Consider the following 21,655-nt stretch of genomic DNA (forward strand, 5'->3'; position numbering starts at 1 on the left):
ATTTGCCGAGTGCCGGGGAAGACAATATTCATTGCAACAATCACGGTAACAAAATGTTATTACAGATACTGCCGTTTCACTGACAACTTCTGGCATAAAACTGTAACACTCACCGGCCCTTGGAGCTCCGTCTCCAACACTTGTAACATCACTGCCTCAGCTGTCCATCTTTGATGCCCACTGACCGCCTGACCTGAGAGGTTGACCTTTACAACTGGCATCAGAAGTGACTGACCGTGTTATGCTGGTGGTCGGAAGTGGACCTCACGATAATGTGGTACGCCAGTATGACTGGTGTGTGGAAGTGAACACTGTTTGTTGATAGTGCACTACATAACACAGTTTATTTATTGGTGATGTAATTTGCATTATGATGTGACAATGGTTGACTAATTCATGGTTTATTGTCTGACTTCAATGATTTTATGTTTGCTAATATGATACTGTAAATGCTTTTAAAGACCTGATGGTTAGTTGACCGAAACTGGTTGTGTAAATAAAGATTTTATCAGCAACTCTGTGGTAATCATGACACTTTTCAAAGTGGGAAAAGCCATAACCGATGTCGTATGAGCAAGCTAGGTGGTCAGCAGTGAACTATCCTAGGGAGCAGGTCTGCGAGAAGACAGATTCAGAGAGTAAAAAGGAAGAATTACTACTATAGTTTGAACCCCATCTTGCCTAACAAAGTGAGTTGTGATCCCCCTGGGTGCACTAAAAGTAGTATACAATTTTTGCTTTTTGGGCAGCAAAGTAGCTGATGTAGGTCAAAGTAGAGGAGGTCTAAACTGTAGACTGGTAATATGAAGAAAAGCATTTCTGACAGAGAGGAATTTGTTAACATTAAATATGACTTTAAATGTTAGGATCTGTTTTCTGAAGACATTTGTCTAGAATTTAGCCTTGTGCAGAAATGAACTGTAGAAGATAAACAGTTCAAACAAGAATAGAATGTGAGCTTTTGAAATATAGCGCTACAGGAGAATGTTGAATATTAGATGGGTAGATCAAATATTAATGACGTACTGAACTGAAATGGGGAAAAAAAGTGGAAGGCCATGGCTCGGATGTGGTAAGCAGGTTCAATTGGATATAGGTTACAGTAGTTACGCAGAGGCGGAGCGACACACTAAGACAGGCTAACATCCGAGACTTGCACTAGACCAGTCTTTGGACTGAAGATCACAACAATGGGATCTAATCATCAATGAGTGGCTTCATCTGGATAGATATGGCAGAAGATAGTTTTGGGCTCACTTCCTCGCCATTATTGAGGCTAGACACAGTGTCATACAGCATTAGTGTGATGCTTCTTGAGGGTGCCTAATTTTTTGTCTGGTGCACTGATAGCACGACACACAGTGTCAACATCAGTGTGCTGACTTTTGTCAAAAGACCAACTCACCCAGATTCTCATAATTTCCTGTGATAGCACAGTAGAAAGCTGAGGTAGTGAACTTGTCAGAAGCTCTGATTAACCAGATCCACTAACTAGCTATACTCCACTCAAATGACTGCCCCTTCTGTTTGCTCCAGCTGGACTGATTGTCAGACAGTGACAACTACAGTGAGTGAACAACAATTTGGAACTCTTACTTCCAAGTTACCCAAAACTGCTGACTAGCCCTATTGCTAGGGCGAAAGGAAGGGAAGGGATGATTAGGAATTTATATTGTGGATGAAAAGCTTCATAGAGATAGAGCATAAGCTGTTGTTGGGGAAGGAAACTGAGTGTGTCCTTTTCAGAAGAACGATCCCAGCATTTTCTTCAAGCAATTTAAGGGAATCACAGAAAAATGGCCAAATTTTAATTCTGGCACTCCCAAATAAGGATTCAGCATCTAATCACTGTGCTGTGTGTGTGGTTTGAATGGAAGAGAAAAGTTAATAACAGGTTAAAGCTGTGGGATGCCAATGACCTTGCAGCAGTGGTAACATTGGTTTCGATCAGTTCACTGAAATTAAGCACTGTCGGGCTTGGCTAGCACTTGGATAGGTGACCACCGGGTCTGCCGAGCATTGTTTATTGTTGGCAAGTGGGATGCACTCGGCCCTTGTGAGGCAAATTGAGGAACCGTTTGATCAATTAAGAAACAGCAACTCTGGTCACAAAAACTGATGACAGCCAGGGAAGCTGTGTGCTGACCATACGCCCCCTTCCATATCCGCATCCAGTGATGCCTACCAGCTCAGGATGACATGGCAGTCAGTCGGAGCTCTTGGATCTTCTGATACCTGTTTGCAGAGAGAGAGAGAGAGAGAGAGAGAGAGAGAGAGAGAGAGAGAGAGAGAGAAAATGGTTCAAATGGCTCTGAGCACTATGGGACTTAACTGCTTAGGTCATCAGTCCCCTAGAACTTGGAACTACTTAAACCTAACTAACCTAAGGACGTCACACACACCCATGCCCGAGGCAGGATTCATACCTGCGACCATAGCGGTCGCGCGGTTCCAGACTGCAGCGCCTAGAGCCGCTCGGCCACCCCGGCCGGGGGAGAGAGAGAGAGAGAGAGAGAGAGAGAGAGAGAGAGAGAGTTGGATTGCCTGTATGTCTCCAGGTTAGTCAACTGGAAAAGCACTGCTTGCAAAAGTGACTTCTGGGCTGGAATTTTGGCCAGTTTTAATTTTTATGTACATTTAACACAGTGGATATTTCATCAATTTCACCAAAAGTAAAAAGATTTCACACCATATTACATGCTTCTTATCCAAAAATTACTCCGTAAGTTCCTTTGTGTTGTTTTAAAATTTGGTTGGACAATGACTTTTTTCTGAAGCTGTATTGCACAAAAGAGAACTCATGCTCTTGGTATTCATCCCAAAATACTGTACCTGTTGTTTACCTAAAAACTGTCTTGTGAAGGATTTTATTGTTGTTGCTTTATAAATGAAGTATCAAATGTCAGTTAAAAATTGATTCCAGGTGTTTCCTTTACAATCTTGTGTCATTATATAAGTACATAGTGAGAACATTTAAAAACATTGTGTGCAATTTTCCTGCTTATGTGATAGTTAACAGGAGTAGTTTAATTTGTCTGCAATTGACTAAGAAAGTTATGAATTCACTATGAAGCAATAGGGTCAATAAGAATCATTCAAAACTTTTCTACACGTATTACTGATGCTGTGTGGTCGAATATCGAGAGCAGCGCAAGAAGTAATGACCACCACAGAGATACTGTACAGTAAACTGGTATCATGAGATGCCAATGAGAGGCTAGGAAGAAGCCGGGTCTACCGTAGTTCCGAGGCACCTCCGCCCTGGAATAGCATTGCCAGAGGCCAGGAGGGCAGTTCTGTTTGAGGTCAGATCCTGCCCACTTCCATGAAGTTCCTATTGGAGTAATGTCGTCACGCTGCCTTCTCGCCATGACATAGCCCGTGTCAGCCATCAGGGAGTGAAGAGACTTACGTCTCCCGTAAACTGTGCCTAAATGCCAACACTATCAGAAGTGTCAACAAGTGTCTACGAACTTGTGTTTTCTAGTGACTGTAGTGAAGCTGCAGTACGGCCCTTCTGAAATTGTATCAGTTTGCCACAAAGTAATCATGGCTCATTTAGTGTGTTCTGAACTGAGTTGTCAAAGTTCCAGAAATGCATTCCATTCTGAGTAATCCAGTGTTTCTTGGGATCCCCACACACTTTTGATAAATCAAAGCTAATTCTTTATTTTTGATCTGATAACATCAATATTTTGTACAAGGAGACATAACTACCAACATCTGCTGGAAAGAAAGGAATATGAAACCTTCACAACACCAGTGTGTAATGCCCTTAAATTTAACTACTGTTCCATGTAGCAATGTAACAGTAGATACAAAAACCTCTAATCATAGACTTACTATTGCAAAATTACAGACACAAAAATTTATTTTGAAACACATTTATTTGTCACACTGAAAATACAACAAAACATACAACAGAAGCCCAAATGTAGCCCACAACTTCAGATACCATTGAAAACAAATATTCACAGTTGGTAGTGTTGACACAATGTATAATAAGTACTTACTAAAATGTGAAATACATTTTCCATCACTGTGACTAATGAAGCACATGAATACTACGTACAACATTAAGTACCTCATGGAATCAGATTCACAGTACAGAATGAAATACTTAAGACTTTTTAAAATAAATTACTACAGATATTAACACAAAGTTCCTTGAAAATACAGCTACACTGGACATCTTTAGACGGTTTCTCTTTTTCAAATATGAGATCACATAAATCACAACAGTGAAATTGAACTTCAGCTTAGGAATGATATTTTGCTTAATAACTGTGGAATCATTTAGGATACCAAGTTAAATGTAAAATACGAATAGGCCCAAATACTCTACACTAAAATGAAACAAATTTACTTTATTGGCACACAGTATTTACATCTGTACTTGAATGTATTCCTTTCATTCTGTGCAATAAACATAGTTAAAAGAAGCAATAATATGACTTCTGCTGCTTTACAGAATTTTTATAACAACATATGAAAGCATAAATAATAATCCATACATGGGAGACATCTATTGATTATCCTGAGGCCAAAACTGTTGTATTTTTAATCTAATATAAATGACATGCATAATTAAACTATTTGACATTTCTGCACTGAGAAACAATTACTAATTTAAAGACATTTCCTTATATTTCTTCCTCTATCTACATCCTAGCACAGAAGGGAAGAAATGACACAGCAGACTACGGAGTTTTAAGGCACATTCTTCATTTAACAATGCACGAGACACTTAGCCTATTTTGTCATGTAGTTATTTCAGTGGCAGTTAGTCTACTTCAAAATAAAACATCTTTACGGGGCTGCAAACTCCATGTTATCTGGCACAGGACATAAAGGTAAAGTCATGTAACTAAGTATGCAGACCAATGTACAAAACTAATTATTTCATAACATACATGTGTAGTTTTAAAACGGCTCGACTGCTGAAATTACTGGCAACAAATACTCAGAGATGAAACTGCAATCAACCAGCATTCTCATGAAATATATTACAAAACCTAGAGTTACTCATGCAATTTAACTAAAGGCATTTTCAGGAAGACATCTTAGCCCTTCAGGCAGTTAATACAAGAAAATGTATGTACCACATGACTAATGTACAATGATGCACTAAATGTAAGGGTGCCAGAAGAGGTCACTCTGACCACCTTGTTTTCTTGTCAGCTCATTTCAGTTAATTATGTTTCCACATTGCACTGGAAACTTAAAACACTTACTACCAAATCTATCAAGATGTTAGATACTCCAGACTGTTTGGCTCATTCAGTACACACGGTAACAACACTGATTCGAGAACAATATGTAAAATCTAAATCTCTTCTTACAGTCACAGAAATGAGAGCCTGCTTCCTAAGCCTTAGAGCTTTACCATTCACTTAAGTACAGAACTGGAAGAAAATTGTACTCTACTTTGTCAGACAAAGCAAAAAATCCTAACAAATCAATGGTGACCATGTATAATAAAGCTGTGATGTATAATGGCTACACTAATATAGTGTGGCAACATTACATTCCTGAACATTTAAGTGCCTTTATAAATGACATAGGACAGAGGCAAGTTATCATATTTTTAAATTTTTTTACAGCCCCTGTAAGATACTCTCCAACATCTCAAAATTATTGGCCACATATGAACATTTATTCAACAGTCAACTGAGAGCATTTAATAATTCCAATCAAAATTACAGAATGTTCAAATTATTATACAAGCTTTCTGGAGAGACTCACAATGGGGACTATAATGTCAGTTGCTCCTACTTTTTAATTTCCAATATATCAACAACACAAAGAAATACTGATATTTATACTATTAAAAATATAAGCCATAATTTAAACTTTTTATACTTTTATCAATTAAAAAAATTCTAGCTTGAACATCAATGTATTCAAACGAAAGTAATTTTAAAAAAAACTGATATATGTAACAAATGAGTTTTCTACTTTTACTGCAGCATTATCAGCACATTTTATTTTAATGTTGGACCATATTTAAGAAAAACCTGACATGTGATACCCATTGAAACCAGTGTGTTTTCGTAAAAATAACATTGTGGTATATCATCATAGAGTAATTTGCTTTATGATTGTCACCAAATAATAACAACATATTTGAGTATGCTCATTGCTATAGAAACAAATAGTAAATGTACTGAAGCTTTGCAAGAAGAGTTGTAAAACAAGTTTGTCTCTTAGAAACCCAACAATGGTAACATCATCATATGATCTATAAAACATGACTACACAGACACATACCCAGGAAAGTGTCATTGAAGATGACAATACACCAGTAAAGTTCACAGTTCTCTCTCTCTCCCTCCCCCCCCTTCCATGTGTGCAATATCAGCAGAATTGCCATGTCCTAAGCACTACTGTAATTACAGCACAATATGTTATAAGGCTTCCACCGAATGCAATAAGCACAATGAAGAGTTAAAAGTACTCAAACAATCTGACACAAAAGAAATCTAAGTAGGAAAATGCTGAGCACAATTTTTGCAGTGTAGAGTTTGATTACTGGAGAAATTCATCAGCAAGTTCTTGTCTGGAAGAATACAGTTAACTATCCTCTGAAGCATATAAAAAAGATAACTTACTCGCAGTATTTCTTGCAAACAATGTTCAGTAAAACAGTTTGGGGTATGATTATCATCATACTCAAATTTCAGATTGTTAAACACAGATGAAATATGAATCACAATGCTGTTAAAAATAAGGTCTAAAGCAGTTTGGTATGTAGAGTGACACAAAGGCTGTCTTCAGAGATGTCTTTCTTTTTCGGCATAACTGGTGTCAAGACTCACTGTGCCAGGCTATTGTTTCATTATTCTTTGTAATTTGGTGAACTACATCAATTGTACATGAGTTTGCAAAGATTACAACACATTATTGCTGGCGCACACACACACACACACACACACACACACACACACACACACACACACACACTCTCTCTCTGCACGGTAAAAAATTCATTCAAGAAACACCAACCCTGACAAAAACGTACAGCTTTTTCCTTATAAATTCCACCTCAAATAATGAATAAGTGATGGCCAAATGACAATGTGCATTTCTAATACCAAATGATATTGCTGATCAACATTTAATTGTGGCTTCTTATGTTTTAGCATACACAGCCTTTTGCATGATAAATGTTTTAAGCATCTCTGACAGCAGTCTAGACTAAAATCCTAAGCAAATAACTCTGAAACTTGGAAATAATGCGAGGTTCACCTTCAGGCCTTACAAAACAGTATTTTATGCATCTTCTGCTGAAATATCTTTCAATGACAGTGGCAAATTGTTCCTTTTTCTTGAAGCAACTTGGGACTCAATTGAGAGATTATTTATCCACACTGTGTGTCACAGCACTCCATTTGTAACAATACTGAGGAGTGCATTAAGTTCAAATTTCTGCAACTTTTTACAAGCACGCACACGCGTGCGCGTGCGCGCACACGCACGCACGCACGCACGCACACACACTCACGCACACACACACACACACACACAAATTATAAACTGCTGTGTCACTCTGTTTACTGTTTGCAATAATGCTAACTTTAAAATGTACTTATCACAGAAATAAACTCGTATACATAAAACACGGTACGTAAGAGCATAGTACAACTGGGATATAAAAAATGCATGAATTACTGGGTGGATATTGATGTTAAGAAAACCAATAGCAACTTGGTATTCCTGATTTGGAGCAGGTGTCTTCATAAACTTCTACAGAGAATATCAGACAAGTTTTTTTCTTTGTTTTGAGTAGAAAAGCAGCAATGTGAAGAGAAGCACATTACGACTGCAAACTATATCTCAAATAACTCACTTTATAGAATGTAACTGTTAATCAAATTCTGGATGAATTACAAATTTCCACAGTCTATCATTACTGAAAATACTGCTATGCACAAGCAACCATATATATTCTAGTTTTCTAAAATAAGAAATTCTAAACAGGTATTTTGATCCACTGTATAAGGTTATCTGTTAAGACTAAGTGACAATATACAAATGTGCACAAAAATGTACACAAGTTTACTCAACAATCCAGAATATGTGCCTCACTTATATCATGGACAATAAAAATGAAGAATTTTAAATGAGATTCATAACACAATTTTACACACCCAGTTACAAAGCAATATAATCTAGTAAAGCATTTCAAAGAGCATACTTTCATTCCAATACATTTAATACAATTACACTCAAAATGTACATGTTAAGAATTCCCACCTGTGTACTCTATAATTATAACCAAACCTAAGACATTATGAGCTAATACAATTTTGCACAACATGGACAAGAGAACAGAAAACTGCTCCATTGCACCACAAAATGTATACATGATAGTGGACTAGGCAGGTATCTTAAATATAAAAATATAAAATAATACATAAAATAAACAGCAAAACAAAAACAACTAGTCTCACAGAGAAAATAACATGAAATTTATAAAGTCCATAAATTAATAAGAAAATAAAGCTATATGCTTAAATGTTATGTGTGAACACACAAATGCAGGAAGTTGTCTGGGTAACTGAGATGTTCACTCATCCACTGCAGAGGAGTGTCTAGTGGAGGTTCAATTCCGTGGGTTACCACTCGTACTGGAAAATAAAGACAAGCTTTTTTATGCCAATGACTTAATCTAAAACCATACACCTGCTTTAAAAAAAAAAATTACTAATCTTATCATAAACATTAAATACTGTCACTATTATCATATGTCCTCATTTTTCAATACATTTAAATATTATTAAAATTTGTTTAGAACAATTGTGCAAAGTAAACAGAATTAAAATATCTAAGCTGATCACAATTATACACTTAGAAAGCCATTTCCTAGGTTTTCAATGTTGAGCATTAACTGATTTCCTCCATAAGCTAACGAAGTTTTCATCCATTCTCTTTCTTTGTGTGCCTGTCGATGACACCATTTCTGCTATTCGGTGATTTACCTCTCTTATTTCATTCTCGTGGTCCCTACTCGAGATTTTCACAAATTTAGCAAAATGGTAGTGCAATCAACCTCTAACATCACTCCTCTAAATTTTCCCGACAAACTTCTTTCAGAAAACATTTCTTTCAGGGATTCCTCTTTATGTTCACTGAGAATCGTTTACACTTCTGTATTATCTATTCTGATCTGTAACAATTCTCACAATTCTTTAAATGCCTTCCTTCACTTCAACGTAATATGGACGCTAAAAGCTTGAGAAATACTTTACAAATGCTTACATTAGAGTCTTATGCATCATTCCTATAAAAACGTATAGTGCACCTAAGCAAATGTCTTCCATTTGCCTTCCCCACTATGGTGTTATAGTTTCATTACACATTCCTTTAACCTTTGGCAGTTTAGAAGTTTACAACTAATCCAGTAATATGATACAGTTTTGTTTTGTTTTAGGGTGCAACAACAACTAGGGTCATAAATGCCCATGTCAGAGACGTAGGACACAAAGAGAAAAAAGGTGTTAAAAGGATTACACGTTAAGCCCAACTGACAGAAGGAAAGACAACTAAAACCAGGGACTTGGAGAAAGGTCCATAAAATACACCATGAGAAATAGAGGTCCTGAACTTAAGATTAAGTGTCCTTTGCCATATTGCTACGACCGACAAAACGTGAAACGTGGTCAACAGTCTGCATGTTGTTCACTAAAACAGCCAATAAATCAAAAGGCAAACATAAATGAGAGAGTTGTTGTTGCTGCTGTTGTTGTTGTCTTCAGTCCAGAGACTGGTTTGATGCAGCTCTCCATGCTACTCTTATCTTGTGCAAGCTTCTTCATCTCTGAGTACATCTACATACATACTCCGCAATTCACCATACGGTGTGTGGCAGAGGGTACCTCATACCAAAACTAGCTAGCATCTTCTCTCCCTGTTCCACTCCCAAACAGAACGAGGGAAAAATTACTGCCTATATGCCTCTGTATGAGCCCTAATCTCTCTTATCTTTGTGGTCTTTATGCGAAATGTAAGTTTGCGGTAGTAAATTGTACTGCAGTCGGCCTCAAATGCTGGTTCTCTAAATTTCCTGAGTAGCGATTCACGAAAAGAACGCCTCCTTTCCTCTAGAGACTCTCACCCGAGTTCCTGGAGCATTTCCGTAACACTCGCATGATGATCAAACCTACCAGTAACAAATCTAGCAGCCCGCCTCTGAATTGCTTCTATGTCCTCCCTCAATCCGACCTGATAGGGACCCCAAACGCTCAAGCAGTACTCAAGAATAGGTCGTATTAATGTTTTATAAGCGATCTCCTTTACAGATGAACCACATCTTCCCAAAATTCTACCAATGAACCGAAGACGACTATCCACATGCTTGTCCCACTTCATTTCGCTCTGCACTGTTACACCCAAATATTTAATCGACGTGACTGTGTCAAGTGCTACACTACTAATGGAGTATTCAAACATTACAGGATTCTTTTTCCTATTCATCTGCATTAATTTACATTTATCTATATTTGGAGTTAACTGCCATTCTTTACACCAATCACAAATCCTGTCCAAGTCATCTTGTATCAGCAAACAGCCGCACATTGCTATCCACCCTATCCCAAAGCCGCACATTGCTATCCACCCTACCCCAAAGATCATTTATGTAGATAGAAAACAACAGCGGACCTACCACACTTCCCTGGGGCACTCCAGATGATACCCTCACCTCCGATTAACACCACCATTGAGGACAACGTACTGGGTTCTATTACTTAAGAAGTCTTCGAGCCACTCACATACTTGGGAACCAATCCCATATACTTGTACCTTAGTTAGGAAACTGCAGTGGGGCACCGAGTCAAACGCTTTCCGGAAGTCAAGGAATATGGCATCTGTCTGATACCCTTCATCCGTGGTTCACAAGATATCATGAGAAAAAAGGAGCGAGTTGTGTTTCCCAGGAGCGATGGTTACTAAAGCCATGCTGATGCATGGACAGCAACTTCTCTGTCTCACGGAAATTCATTAGATTCAAACTGAGAATATATTCGAGAATATGCCTCAGAACATGTCCTACCAACCGATCACTTCTTCTAGTCAATTTGTGCCACAAATTTCTCTTCTCCCTAATTCTATTCAGTACCTCCTCATTAGTTATATGATCTACCCGCTGAATCTTCAGCATTCTTCTGTAGCACCACATTTCGAAAGCTTCTATTCTCTTCTTGTCTGAACTACTTATCATACATGTTTCACTTCCATGCATGGCTACACTCCATACAAATACTTTCAGGAAAGACTTCTTGACACTTAAATCTATACTCGATGTTAACAAATATCTCTTCTTCAGAAATGCTCTCCTTGCAATTGCCAGTCTATATTTCATATCCTCTCTACTTCGACCATCATCAGTTATTTTGCTCCCCAAAGAGCAAAACTCATCTACTACTTTGTGTGTCTCATTTCGTAACCATCAAAGATTGAGGGCACTGAGCAAAAAGTGGTGGGGGAGCACCACTCAACAAATGGTGATTGCTAAGAAGACAGTGTCCAATACGCAACCTTGCTAAAATGATCTCACTGCAGTGAGAGGGCCAGGAGGAGGTTGTCCAAGCCACTGGGAGAGGTTTAATTCGCTAGAGCTTGTTCCCATGAAGGGAGAACCAGTGGTGATGCCAAAGTGACACCACCTGTGGACAGATGGGAACACAGAGATAATCAAAGGGAATGGAATGGAAGAACTAATGGGCCGAGGCACGAGGACTGCAGCCTCGGCAACAGCATCAGCGGCCTTGTTTCCCGTAAGACTGATGTGACCAGGGACCCAGATAAACATCACATTGACTCCATCAAGAGTGAGTAAGTGACAGCTGTCCTGGACCTGTTGCACCGAAGGATAGATGGTTTACAGCACACAGGTGACCTGAAGGGCACTGATAAAGAGTCGGAGCAGATGACACAATTGAAAAGCCTGTGTCGCCGGATGTACTGCCTGGCCTAATACAGGGTGAAAAGCTCTGCTTAATACTGAGCAGTGTTCCAGAAGCCGACACCAAAAAACGTCTGTGCTAACAACGAAGGCACACCCAACACCACAATCAGTCAGAGAGCCATCAGTGTACACAAAGGTACCATCGCGAAGTTCCATGTGAACATCGTGAAACTTAAGACGATAGAGCGAGACTGGAGTAGTGTCCTTAGGAACGGAATGAAAGCCAAGATGAACACGGGCCGCCGCACGAAGCCAAGGTGGTGAAGGGTACACACCCATTGGGAAAGTGGCAGGTGGTGTGAAGTTGAGCCGCTGGAGCAACAGCCAAAAGTAAACTCCACAAGGCAACAGAGAAGAGGGACACGCCCCTTACTGCTGATCAAAGGAGTCATCAAAGAAGGAGGCACAGGATGGGTGGCCAGGCAGACAAATAGCATGTGTATCTGCCGAGGAGAAAATCACGACAGTATGACAGTGGTAGTTCGGTACCTTCTGCATACAGACTCTAAACCGGGCTAGTGTAAAAGGTGCCAGTGGCCAAACACATACCACGATGGTGGATAGTATTGAGATGCCATAAGAGGGACGGACGTGCATGTGCATAAACTAAATACCCGTAGTCTAGTTTTGAACAGACAAGGGACCAGTACAAATGGCGGGGGGTGGTCCAATCTGTGCCCCAGAAAGTACCACTGAGGACACACAGGGCATTGAGGGACTGCATACAGCAGCTGGCCATGTGGGGGGACCAAGAAAGTTTCCTGTTGAGCATGAGCCCCAGGAATTTTGTAGTTTCAATGAACAGAAGACAACTGTCCAAGATGTAAAGACAGTGGAAGAAACCAATTGTGCCGTCAGACACTCATACAAACGGTTTTGTCAGTGGAAAAGAGAAAGCCATTGTCAATGCCCCATGAGTAAAGATGATCGAGACAATACTGAAGACAACACTTAAGGAGACAAGTCGGTGGAAAACTGCAATAGATAGCAAAATCATATCACTGAAAAGGGAGTAGGAGATGCATGGCGGGAGACAGGCCATTATTGGTTGGTTGGTTGGTTTGTGGGATTGAAGGGACCAGATTACTAGGGCCATTGGATCCTTTTTCCATGAACTTGAAACACCCACAAGGAATAAAAACAAACAATGGAGATGACAAGAGACGACACAGAGCAAGAAAGACACAGACGGAGACCAGACAAAAGGAATTAAAATCACAACAAGTGTGACAGTGGTTGGCCGACCATAGAAACAAAACAAAGGAAAAGAATACCACCAACAAACGCACTGAAAACTCCAGTCTAAAATCGTAGGCCAAAGGCCAGACTCAACACAAAAAAAGGACAAACACTCAGATCAAGTGATAAAAACCCCCTGCATGAATAAAACTCAAAACTACATCTGCCAATGCAGTGTCATCTGATAAAAGTGCAGGAAGCGTATCAGGCAGCTCAAACGTCTGCCTGAGTGGAGTTAAAAGTGGGCAGTCCATCAAGATGCGGACCACAGTCAAAGCTGACCCGCAGCGACATAAAGGTGGGTCCTCGTGGTGCAATAAATAGCTGTGCGTCAGGTGTGGGCAGGCCATTATTGGGTTAGCTGCGATAGCAAAGAGGACAACGCTCAGGCACACCATTTTCCTGGGTAAAGATGTCCAACAAGGCAGAACCCACACGTACATTGAAAACTTGGTGTTTTAAAAATTCCTGAAGGTAACGGGGCATGCAGCCATGGAAGCCCTGGTGTATTGAGAATGGAGGATACCAGTCCCCCAACAGGTATCATAGGCTTTCTCCAAATCGAAAAACATGGCCACAGTCTGGTACTTCCACAGAAAACCATTCATAAAGTGGGTGGACAAAGTGACGAGATGGTCAACTGCAGAACGGTGCTGTGTGTTCGAAATCCACATTGTGCAGTGGTTAGTAAATTGCGAGACTCGAACCACTATACCAGCCGGGCATGAACCATACATTCCATCACCTTGCAATAGTAGCTGGTGAGAGAAATGGGGCAATAACTAGAAGGAAGGTGTTTATCCTTAACAGATTTAGGTATGTGTATTACACTGGTTTCATGCCAGCATCTGGGAAATGTGCCATCTGCCCAGATGCAATTGTACATATGAAGGAGAAAGTGCTTGCCCGCAAGAGAAATGTTCTGCAACATCTGAATGTGAACATCGTCTGGACCTGTGGCAGAGGATCAGGATTCTGAGAAGCGAAGGATATTGTCAAGACTCCTCCACTCGTTTCAGATGGAGGAAGGCAGGGTGATAGTGGGTGGAGCTTGAAATCTCTGTGAAACAGTGGCGTGCACAGTGTCGTCACATTCTTGCAGATAGTGTTGGAGATAGCAATAGGGTCCACGATATCATCTGCTATGGTCAGGCTGGAAAGTGGGGGATGGACCTCGGTCCCAGAGTGTCATCGGAGGTTGGTCCACACGATGGAAGAGGGACTGGAATTGATAGAAGACCTAGTAAATGAAATCCAGCTAGCTTTTCTGCTATCTGCAAGAACGCGACGACACTGTGCACGCAACTGTTTTTAACAAATGCAGCTTGCCATCGTAGGACGATGGTTTAAAATGCGGACAGCACGTCTCCACGCACAAATTGCGTTGTGGCAAGCCTCAGTCTACCGAGGGACTGGGACACGGAGCAGTAAAGAGAAAGTCTGAGGAATGAAACGTTCTGCGGCAGTAAGGATAACATTTGTCTCTACCTGGTCATCACAACTGGGGAAATAATGTTCATCAAAGGTCGCCAGGGAGGGTAAAGCCTCCAGTCAGCCTTGGAAAGCTGCCATTTGGGAGTGCATGTACGTGGGGCAGGACTCAGCAAACGGATAGCACATGGGAAATAGTCGCTCGAGTACATGTCAGAGGGAATGGACCACTAGAGACAATGGGAAATCTGGGCAGTGCAGAAGGAGAGGTCCAAATGGGAATAGGTGTGCACGGAGTCTAAAAGGAACGTCGCTGCTCCTGTGTTAACGCAGATGTGGTTAAGTTGATTGAAAAGGTCAGCCATGAGGGCACTCCTCCGAAAGGTCCTGGGAGAGCACCAAATGGGATAGTGCGCATTAAAATCACCATACAGCACAAAAGGGTGAGGGAGTTGCCCAATAAGCTGGAGGAAATCTGCCCTGGTGAAATCGAATGACGGGGGGATGTAAACAGTACAAAGGAAGTGAGGAAGGAAAATGCAGACTGCAACATCTTGAAGGCAGGTAGTCAGGGAGACGGTTTGACTATGAACGTCATCCCGGATGAGCAGCACGACTCCCCTATGAGATGGAATGCCATCCTTGGTGGAAAGGTCAAAGTGGATCACAAAGAAATGCGAGAGCTCAAAGTGGTCACGAGGACACAATTTTGTTTCCTGGAGGCAGAGAACAAGTGGACATTGTGATTCCAAGAGCAGCCTAAGTTCTCTTGTTGGCTCTAAGGCTGCAATTGGAGGAGAGTCATGAGGAGGAAAGGGGAGTAAGGTACAAATGAAGGGCTGCCATCTCAGCAGCTGCCAAGTGCCAGCCTTCAAAGACTCACAGGTACAGGGCACAGAGGCTGGAGGATCCTGCTCTACAAGGTCTACAGAGGCATCAGCATTCTCCCTTTGTCAGTGTGTGGAGTATAGGGCAGAAAAACTCGTGGCAGTGCACAATAGCAGCAATGAGGTCATCTGGGTGAGGATATTACGTGGCGACACCGTCAAAGAGGATCTCCAAGCCAGCGAAGGAGAAGACTGTTTGCCTTTGTTTGATTTCTTGAAGCCTTTCTGGTTGGCAGAGGAAGACTCAGATATTTGTTGGCTGGAGGGACATAAAAAGTCTTCACGGGAGCATTTCTTCTGCCGTTTCCCGCCTGCCAGTCCTGTAGCAGGTGACTTTGCTCCATGGGGCAGAAGTTTGGTGGCTTGTTGGACAGCTGGAGGAGGAGACGGGGATGCTACTGTGACAATGGGCGATGTTACAACTGCACTGCTACATTTGAGGTCGCACGACTGTGTGATCGTGTCCTTCACGGAGCAAGTTGTAGCAAGAACAGTACTGTAAGTTCTGGATGGTAGAACGCACGGTTTCCGACTAGCCAACAACGTGCGAGCAACCGGCTAAGGCACAGTTTCCTTCACCCGTATCTCCTGGACAGCACGCTCATTGAGATACACGGGACAATCTCGGGAGGGGGTTGCACGGTCACCATCGCTACTGATACAGCGGGGAGAAGAAGGCAGACAATCACACTCGTGAGCATCCCTACAACAGGTTACACACTTGGCCGGGTGTTGACAGAACATTCAAGTGTGGTGGTAACGATGACACTGGTAGCAGCACAATGGGTTTGGAATGTACTGTCGGACTGTGATAATTTCATAGACTGCTTTATCAAAAGTGAGAAAAAGAGTGCGCGTGGGTACTACTAAGGATGCATCTTCATTTTTCATTACCCAATGGACTGCAATGACACCCTGATCAGAGAGGTACATTTCGATTTAGGCCTTGGTCAGACCATCGAGCAGCCTAGTGTAAATAATACAATGGGAAGAATTCGGCATTTGGTGGGCCTCAACATGAACAGAATAGCTGTGGATGAGTGAAGCTGCAAGTAGTAATACGATACTACAGAGCTATTTCATGTTTCGGGTGTTTATCTTGTTTTTATGTGCATTTAAGCATAACATCACAGACAAATACTGTTCAAGTCTTTCTGCATTTCCTTACATCATCCAGCAACGTTACTACCCTACAGACATGATCAGAGAAAACCAGCACTGCTGACTACTCTATGTACACAGAGAACATTTGTGCTCCCATTACAGGTCCTAGAAGTATACCTGATGTTACTCTTGTTTGAACTAAAGATTGGGCTTCCATATCAGTACCATCAGACAATTTTTTGAGTCAATCAGATAATTGGGAAAATGTTTGTATTATCCTGTTCTTGTTGCCAAATGGCAATGTGATAAATACCTAATGCCTTTAAGAAATCTAGGTACGTAGAGTCTATGAACATGCCTGTAGTTGGCTCAAATGGCTCTGAGCACTACGGGATTTAACCTGCTGTGGTCATCAGTCCCCTCCTGCAGTTATTTACAAGGACATGCAATAGAGTCCCTATTAATTTTAGTATACATAAACAATTTACCACGTAGATTCAGACACGCTACAAGATCATACATTAACAATACTGCTGTGTACAAGAAAGTATCATTTTTGGACGATCGTAAGGAATTCTATAAAGACTTGGACAAAATTTCCACTCAGTGTAATGAAAGGCAGCTCTCTTTAAATGTGGAAAAAACGCAAAATAATGCCTCTAACAAAGAGGAAGAGTAATATAGTATCCAATTACAACATTAGTGGTGAACATCAAGAGATACAGTTATGCCATTCCATGCTGCTTCAACTCTATCCAGAGTTCACCAATGATTGGTATGTGTCAGTGTGTGTGTGTGTGTGTGTGTGTGTGTGTGTGTGTGTGTGTGTGTGTCTGCAGTCCGTGACCAGATATTTTCTGTGGGTGACATGTATGGATAACATGCTGACTAGGGAACACTCCTGACAACCTCTGTACATTAAGTAGGGCGAGAGAGAATAGGCAACATTTGGTCTCGCACTATCTTGTAGAAAGATAACATCACAGAGACCTTGAAGAGACATTACAGCCACAGGCCTAGATACATTCAAAATGTAATGGCTGCTGTGAAAATTACCATCTATACAAACCATGGGAAACCATATTATGTACCCAATGGCACCCACTATCATTACACCAAATGCTGGATCCATATGACAATGGTGAATGCATACGATATTGCAGTGCCTGTGCTGTGCTATTCACATCTGTATAATGGAATGATGCCGATGAAAATTTGTGGCAGATCTAGACTCAAACCAGGATTTCTCGTTTATTGGAAGTAGTCACCTTACCTGAAGGCTATCCAATCGTGGCTCACAGCCAGACCCAAACTTCCACATTTCATTAACCATTTGTCTACAGCCTGCACGTGTACGTTCTTATGTCTACACCTGCACAATGGAGACATTTTAACTGAAAGTCGCTTGCCGGGTGTCGGTGAATAAATACGATATTGCAGTGCCTGTGTTATTCAGAAATACCACACAATGTTCCTTCAGACATGCAGGCAAGCAACTTTCAATAAAAATGTTTATCCTGTGTGGGAATACACATTTGACTGTATGAGTGCAGGTTGTAGACACATGGCTGACAAATTGAAGTCTGGGTCTGGCTGTGAATCATGCTCAGATAGCCTGATGGTGAGGTGAACGCTGGCAAAAAATGGGAAATCCTGGTTCAAGTCCAGTTCCAGCACACATGTTCATTCTTGTCATTTCATTATATAGCTGATGGAAGTCCACATTCACAAATGTGATTACATTTAATGTATGATGTATGCAATCTGGCCACATTCATTCTCTTCCAAGCTTTCCCACACATGTACATCCATAGTGGCACTTAACGCACTGCATATGTTTATAGCAAGTGGAGTTGGATTGCCTATATTATAAAAATTTAACAAGGTCAGTCAGTCTACATGGTACAGACTACAGTTTTTTTTTTAACCATGACCACCTACTTTGAAAAAGATGGCAATGCTCAATTCGCAATGCCGGTTTTGTTTTGAGACTTGCTTGAAAACTGTGTTGGTGATAACACGTTGTTGTTGTTGTTGTTGTGGTCTTCAGTCCTGAGACTGGTTTGATGCAGCTCTCCATGCTGCTCTATCCTGTGCAAGCTTCTTCACCTCCCAGTACCTACTGCAACCTACATCCTTCTGAATCTGCTTAGTGTGTTCATCTCTTGGTCTCCCTCTACGATTTTTATCCTCCACGCTGCCCTCCAATGCTAAATTTGTGATCCCTTGATGCCTCAAAACATGTCCTACCAACTGATCCCTTCTTCTAGTCAAGTTGTGCTACAAACTTCTCTTCTCCCCAATCCTATTCAATACCTCCTCATTAGTTACGTGATCTACCCACCTTATCTTCAGCATTCTTCTGTAGCACCACATTTCGAAAGCTTCTATTCTCTTCTTGTCCAAACTAGTTATCGTCCAGTTTCACTTCCATACATGGCTACACTCCATACAAATACTTTCAGAAACGACTTCCTGACACTTAAATCTATACTCGACGTTAACAAATTTCTCTTCTTCAGAAACGATTTCCTTGCCATTGCCAGTCTACATTTTATATCCTCTCTACTTCGACCATCATCAGTTATTTTACTCCCTAAATAGCAAAACTCCTTTACTACTTTAAGTGTCTCATTTCCTAATCTAATTCCCTCAGCATCACCTGACTTAATACCATTATCCTCGTTTTGCTTTTGTTGATGTTCATCTTATATCCTCCTTTCAAGACACTGTCCTTTCCGTTCAACTGCTCTTCCAAGTCCTTTGCTGTCTCTGACAGAATTGCAATGCCGTCGGCGAACCTCAAAGTTTTTATTTCTTCTCCCTAGATTTTGATTCCTACTCTAAATTTTTCTTTAGTTTCCTTTACTGCTTGCTCAATATACAGATTGAATAGCATCGGGGAGAGGCTACAACCCTGTCTCACTCCTTTCCCAACCACTGCTTCCCTTTCATGCCCCTCGACTCTTATAACTGCCATCTGGTTTCTGTACAAATTGTAAATAGCCTTTCGCTCCCTGTATTTTACCCCTGCCACCTTCAGAATTTGAAAGAGAGTATTCCAGTTAACATTGTCAAAAGCTTTCTCTAAGTCTACAAATGCTAGAAATGTAGGTTTGCCTTTTCTTAATCTTTCTTCTAAGATAAGTCGTAAGGTTAGTATTGCCTCACGTGTTCCAACATTTCTACGGAATCCAAACTGATCTTCCCCGAGGTCCGCTTTTACCAGTTTTTCCATTCGTCTGTAAAGAATTCATGTTAGTATTTTGCAGCTGTGACTTATTAAACGGATAGTTCGGTAATTTTCACGTCTGTCAATACCTGCTTTCTTTGGGATTGGAATTATTATATTCTTCTTGAAGTCTGAGGGTATTTCGCCTGTCTCATACATCTTGCTCACCAGATGGTAGAGTTTTGTCAGGACTGGCTCTCCCAAGGCCGTCAGTAGTTCTAATGGAATGTTGTCTACTCCCGGGGCCTTGTTTCGACTCAGGTCTTTCAGTGCTCTGTCAAACTCTTCAAACAGTATGATATCTCCCATTTCGTCTTCATCTACATCCTCTTCCATTTCCATAATATTGTCCTCAAGCACATCGCCCTTGTATAAACCCTCTATATACTCCTTCCACCTTTCTGCCTTCCCTTCTTTGCTTAGAACTGGGTTGCCATCTGAGTTCTTGATATTCATACAAGTGGTTCTCTTCTCTCCAAAGGTCTCTTTAATTTTCCTGTAGACAGTATCTATCTTACCCATAGTGAGACAACCCTCTACATCCTTACATTTGTCCTCTAGCCATCCCTGCTTAGCCATTTTGCACTTCCTGTCGATCTCATTTTTGAGACGTTTGTATTCCTTTTTGCCTGCTTCATTTACTGCATTTTTATATTTCTCCTTTCATCAATTAAATTCAACATTTCTTCTGTTACCCAAGGATTTATACTAGCCCTAGTCTTTTTACCTACTTGATCGTCTGCTGCCTTCACTACTTCATCTCTCAGAGCTACCCATTCTTCTTCTACTGTATTTCTTTCCCCCATTCCTGTCAATTGTTCCCTTATGCTCTCCCTGAAACTCTCTACAACCTCTGGTTCTTTCAGTTTATCCAGGTCCCATCTCCTTAAATTCCCACCTTTTTGCAGTTTCTTCAGTTTCAATCTGCAGTTCATAACCAATAGATTGTCGTCAGAATCCACATCTGCCCCTGGAAATGTCTTACAATTTAAAACCTGGTTCCTAAATCTCTGTCTTACCATTATATGATCTATCTGATACCTTTTAGTATCTGCAAGATTCTTCCAGGTATACAACCTTCTTTTATGATTCTTGAACCAAGTGTTAGCTATGATTAAGTCATGCTCTGTGCAAAATTCTACCAGGCGGCTTCCTCTTTCATTTCTTCCCCCCAATCCATATTCACCTACTATGTTTCCTTCTCTCCCTTTTTCTACTGACGAATTCCAGTCACCCATGACTATTAAATTTTCGTCTCCCTTCACTACCTGAATAATTTCTTTTATCTCGTCATACATTTCATCTATTTCTTCATCATCTGCAGAGCTAGTTGGCATATAAACTTGGACTACTGTAGTAGGCATGGGCTTTGTGTCTATCTTGGCCACAATAATGCGTTCACTATGCTGTTTGTAGTAGCTAACCCGCACTCCTATTTTTTTATTCATTATTAAACCTACTCCTGCATTACCCCTATTTGATTTTGTATTTATGATCCTGTATTCGCCTGACCAAAAGTCTTGCTCCTCCTGCCACCGAACTTCACTAATTCCCACCTATCCTTGCCAATACAATCATTCTACAAGTTACAATTTTGACCAGATTTTGTCCCCGATCACCACTGATGATAAATGTTACAAAACTACACTGAAATGACTCAATTCTGACATCAGTCTTGACCAAAGCACAGTTCCATGATCAGAAAGCATTACAAATGGTGTCCCATGTTTCAAAATTCTCTCTCCCACAAGAAACCTGGTGGTTTCTGGAGCTTCAGCAGTCAATACAGGCCGT

The 21,655-nt window shown here is 40.9% G+C and overlaps 1 protein-coding gene across 3 annotated transcripts in view; it reads right to left on the minus strand.

Moving 5' to 3' along the window:
- LOC126248408 (autophagy protein 5) overlaps nt 1-21,655 on the minus strand; it is a 156,567-nt gene that overhangs the window by 17,566 nt on the left and 117,346 nt on the right. Inside the window, exon 6 of one of the 3 annotated variants that reach the window (XM_049949362.1) lies at nt 6,911-8,630. The exons of the other annotated variants lie outside the window; for them this stretch is intronic. Within the exon in view, the coding sequence (XP_049805319.1) occupies nt 8,521-8,630 (110 nt within the window). The 3' untranslated portion in view covers nt 6,911-8,520. Of the gene's footprint in view, nt 1-6,910; nt 8,631-21,655 lie in introns of those variants that run through there. 3 annotated transcript variants of the gene reach the window in all.

This window comes from Schistocerca nitens, chromosome 3 (assembly GCF_023898315.1).
Source record: "Schistocerca nitens isolate TAMUIC-IGC-003100 chromosome 3, iqSchNite1.1, whole genome shotgun sequence".
Classification (NCBI taxonomy): Eukaryota; Metazoa; Arthropoda; class Insecta; order Orthoptera; family Acrididae; genus Schistocerca; species Schistocerca nitens.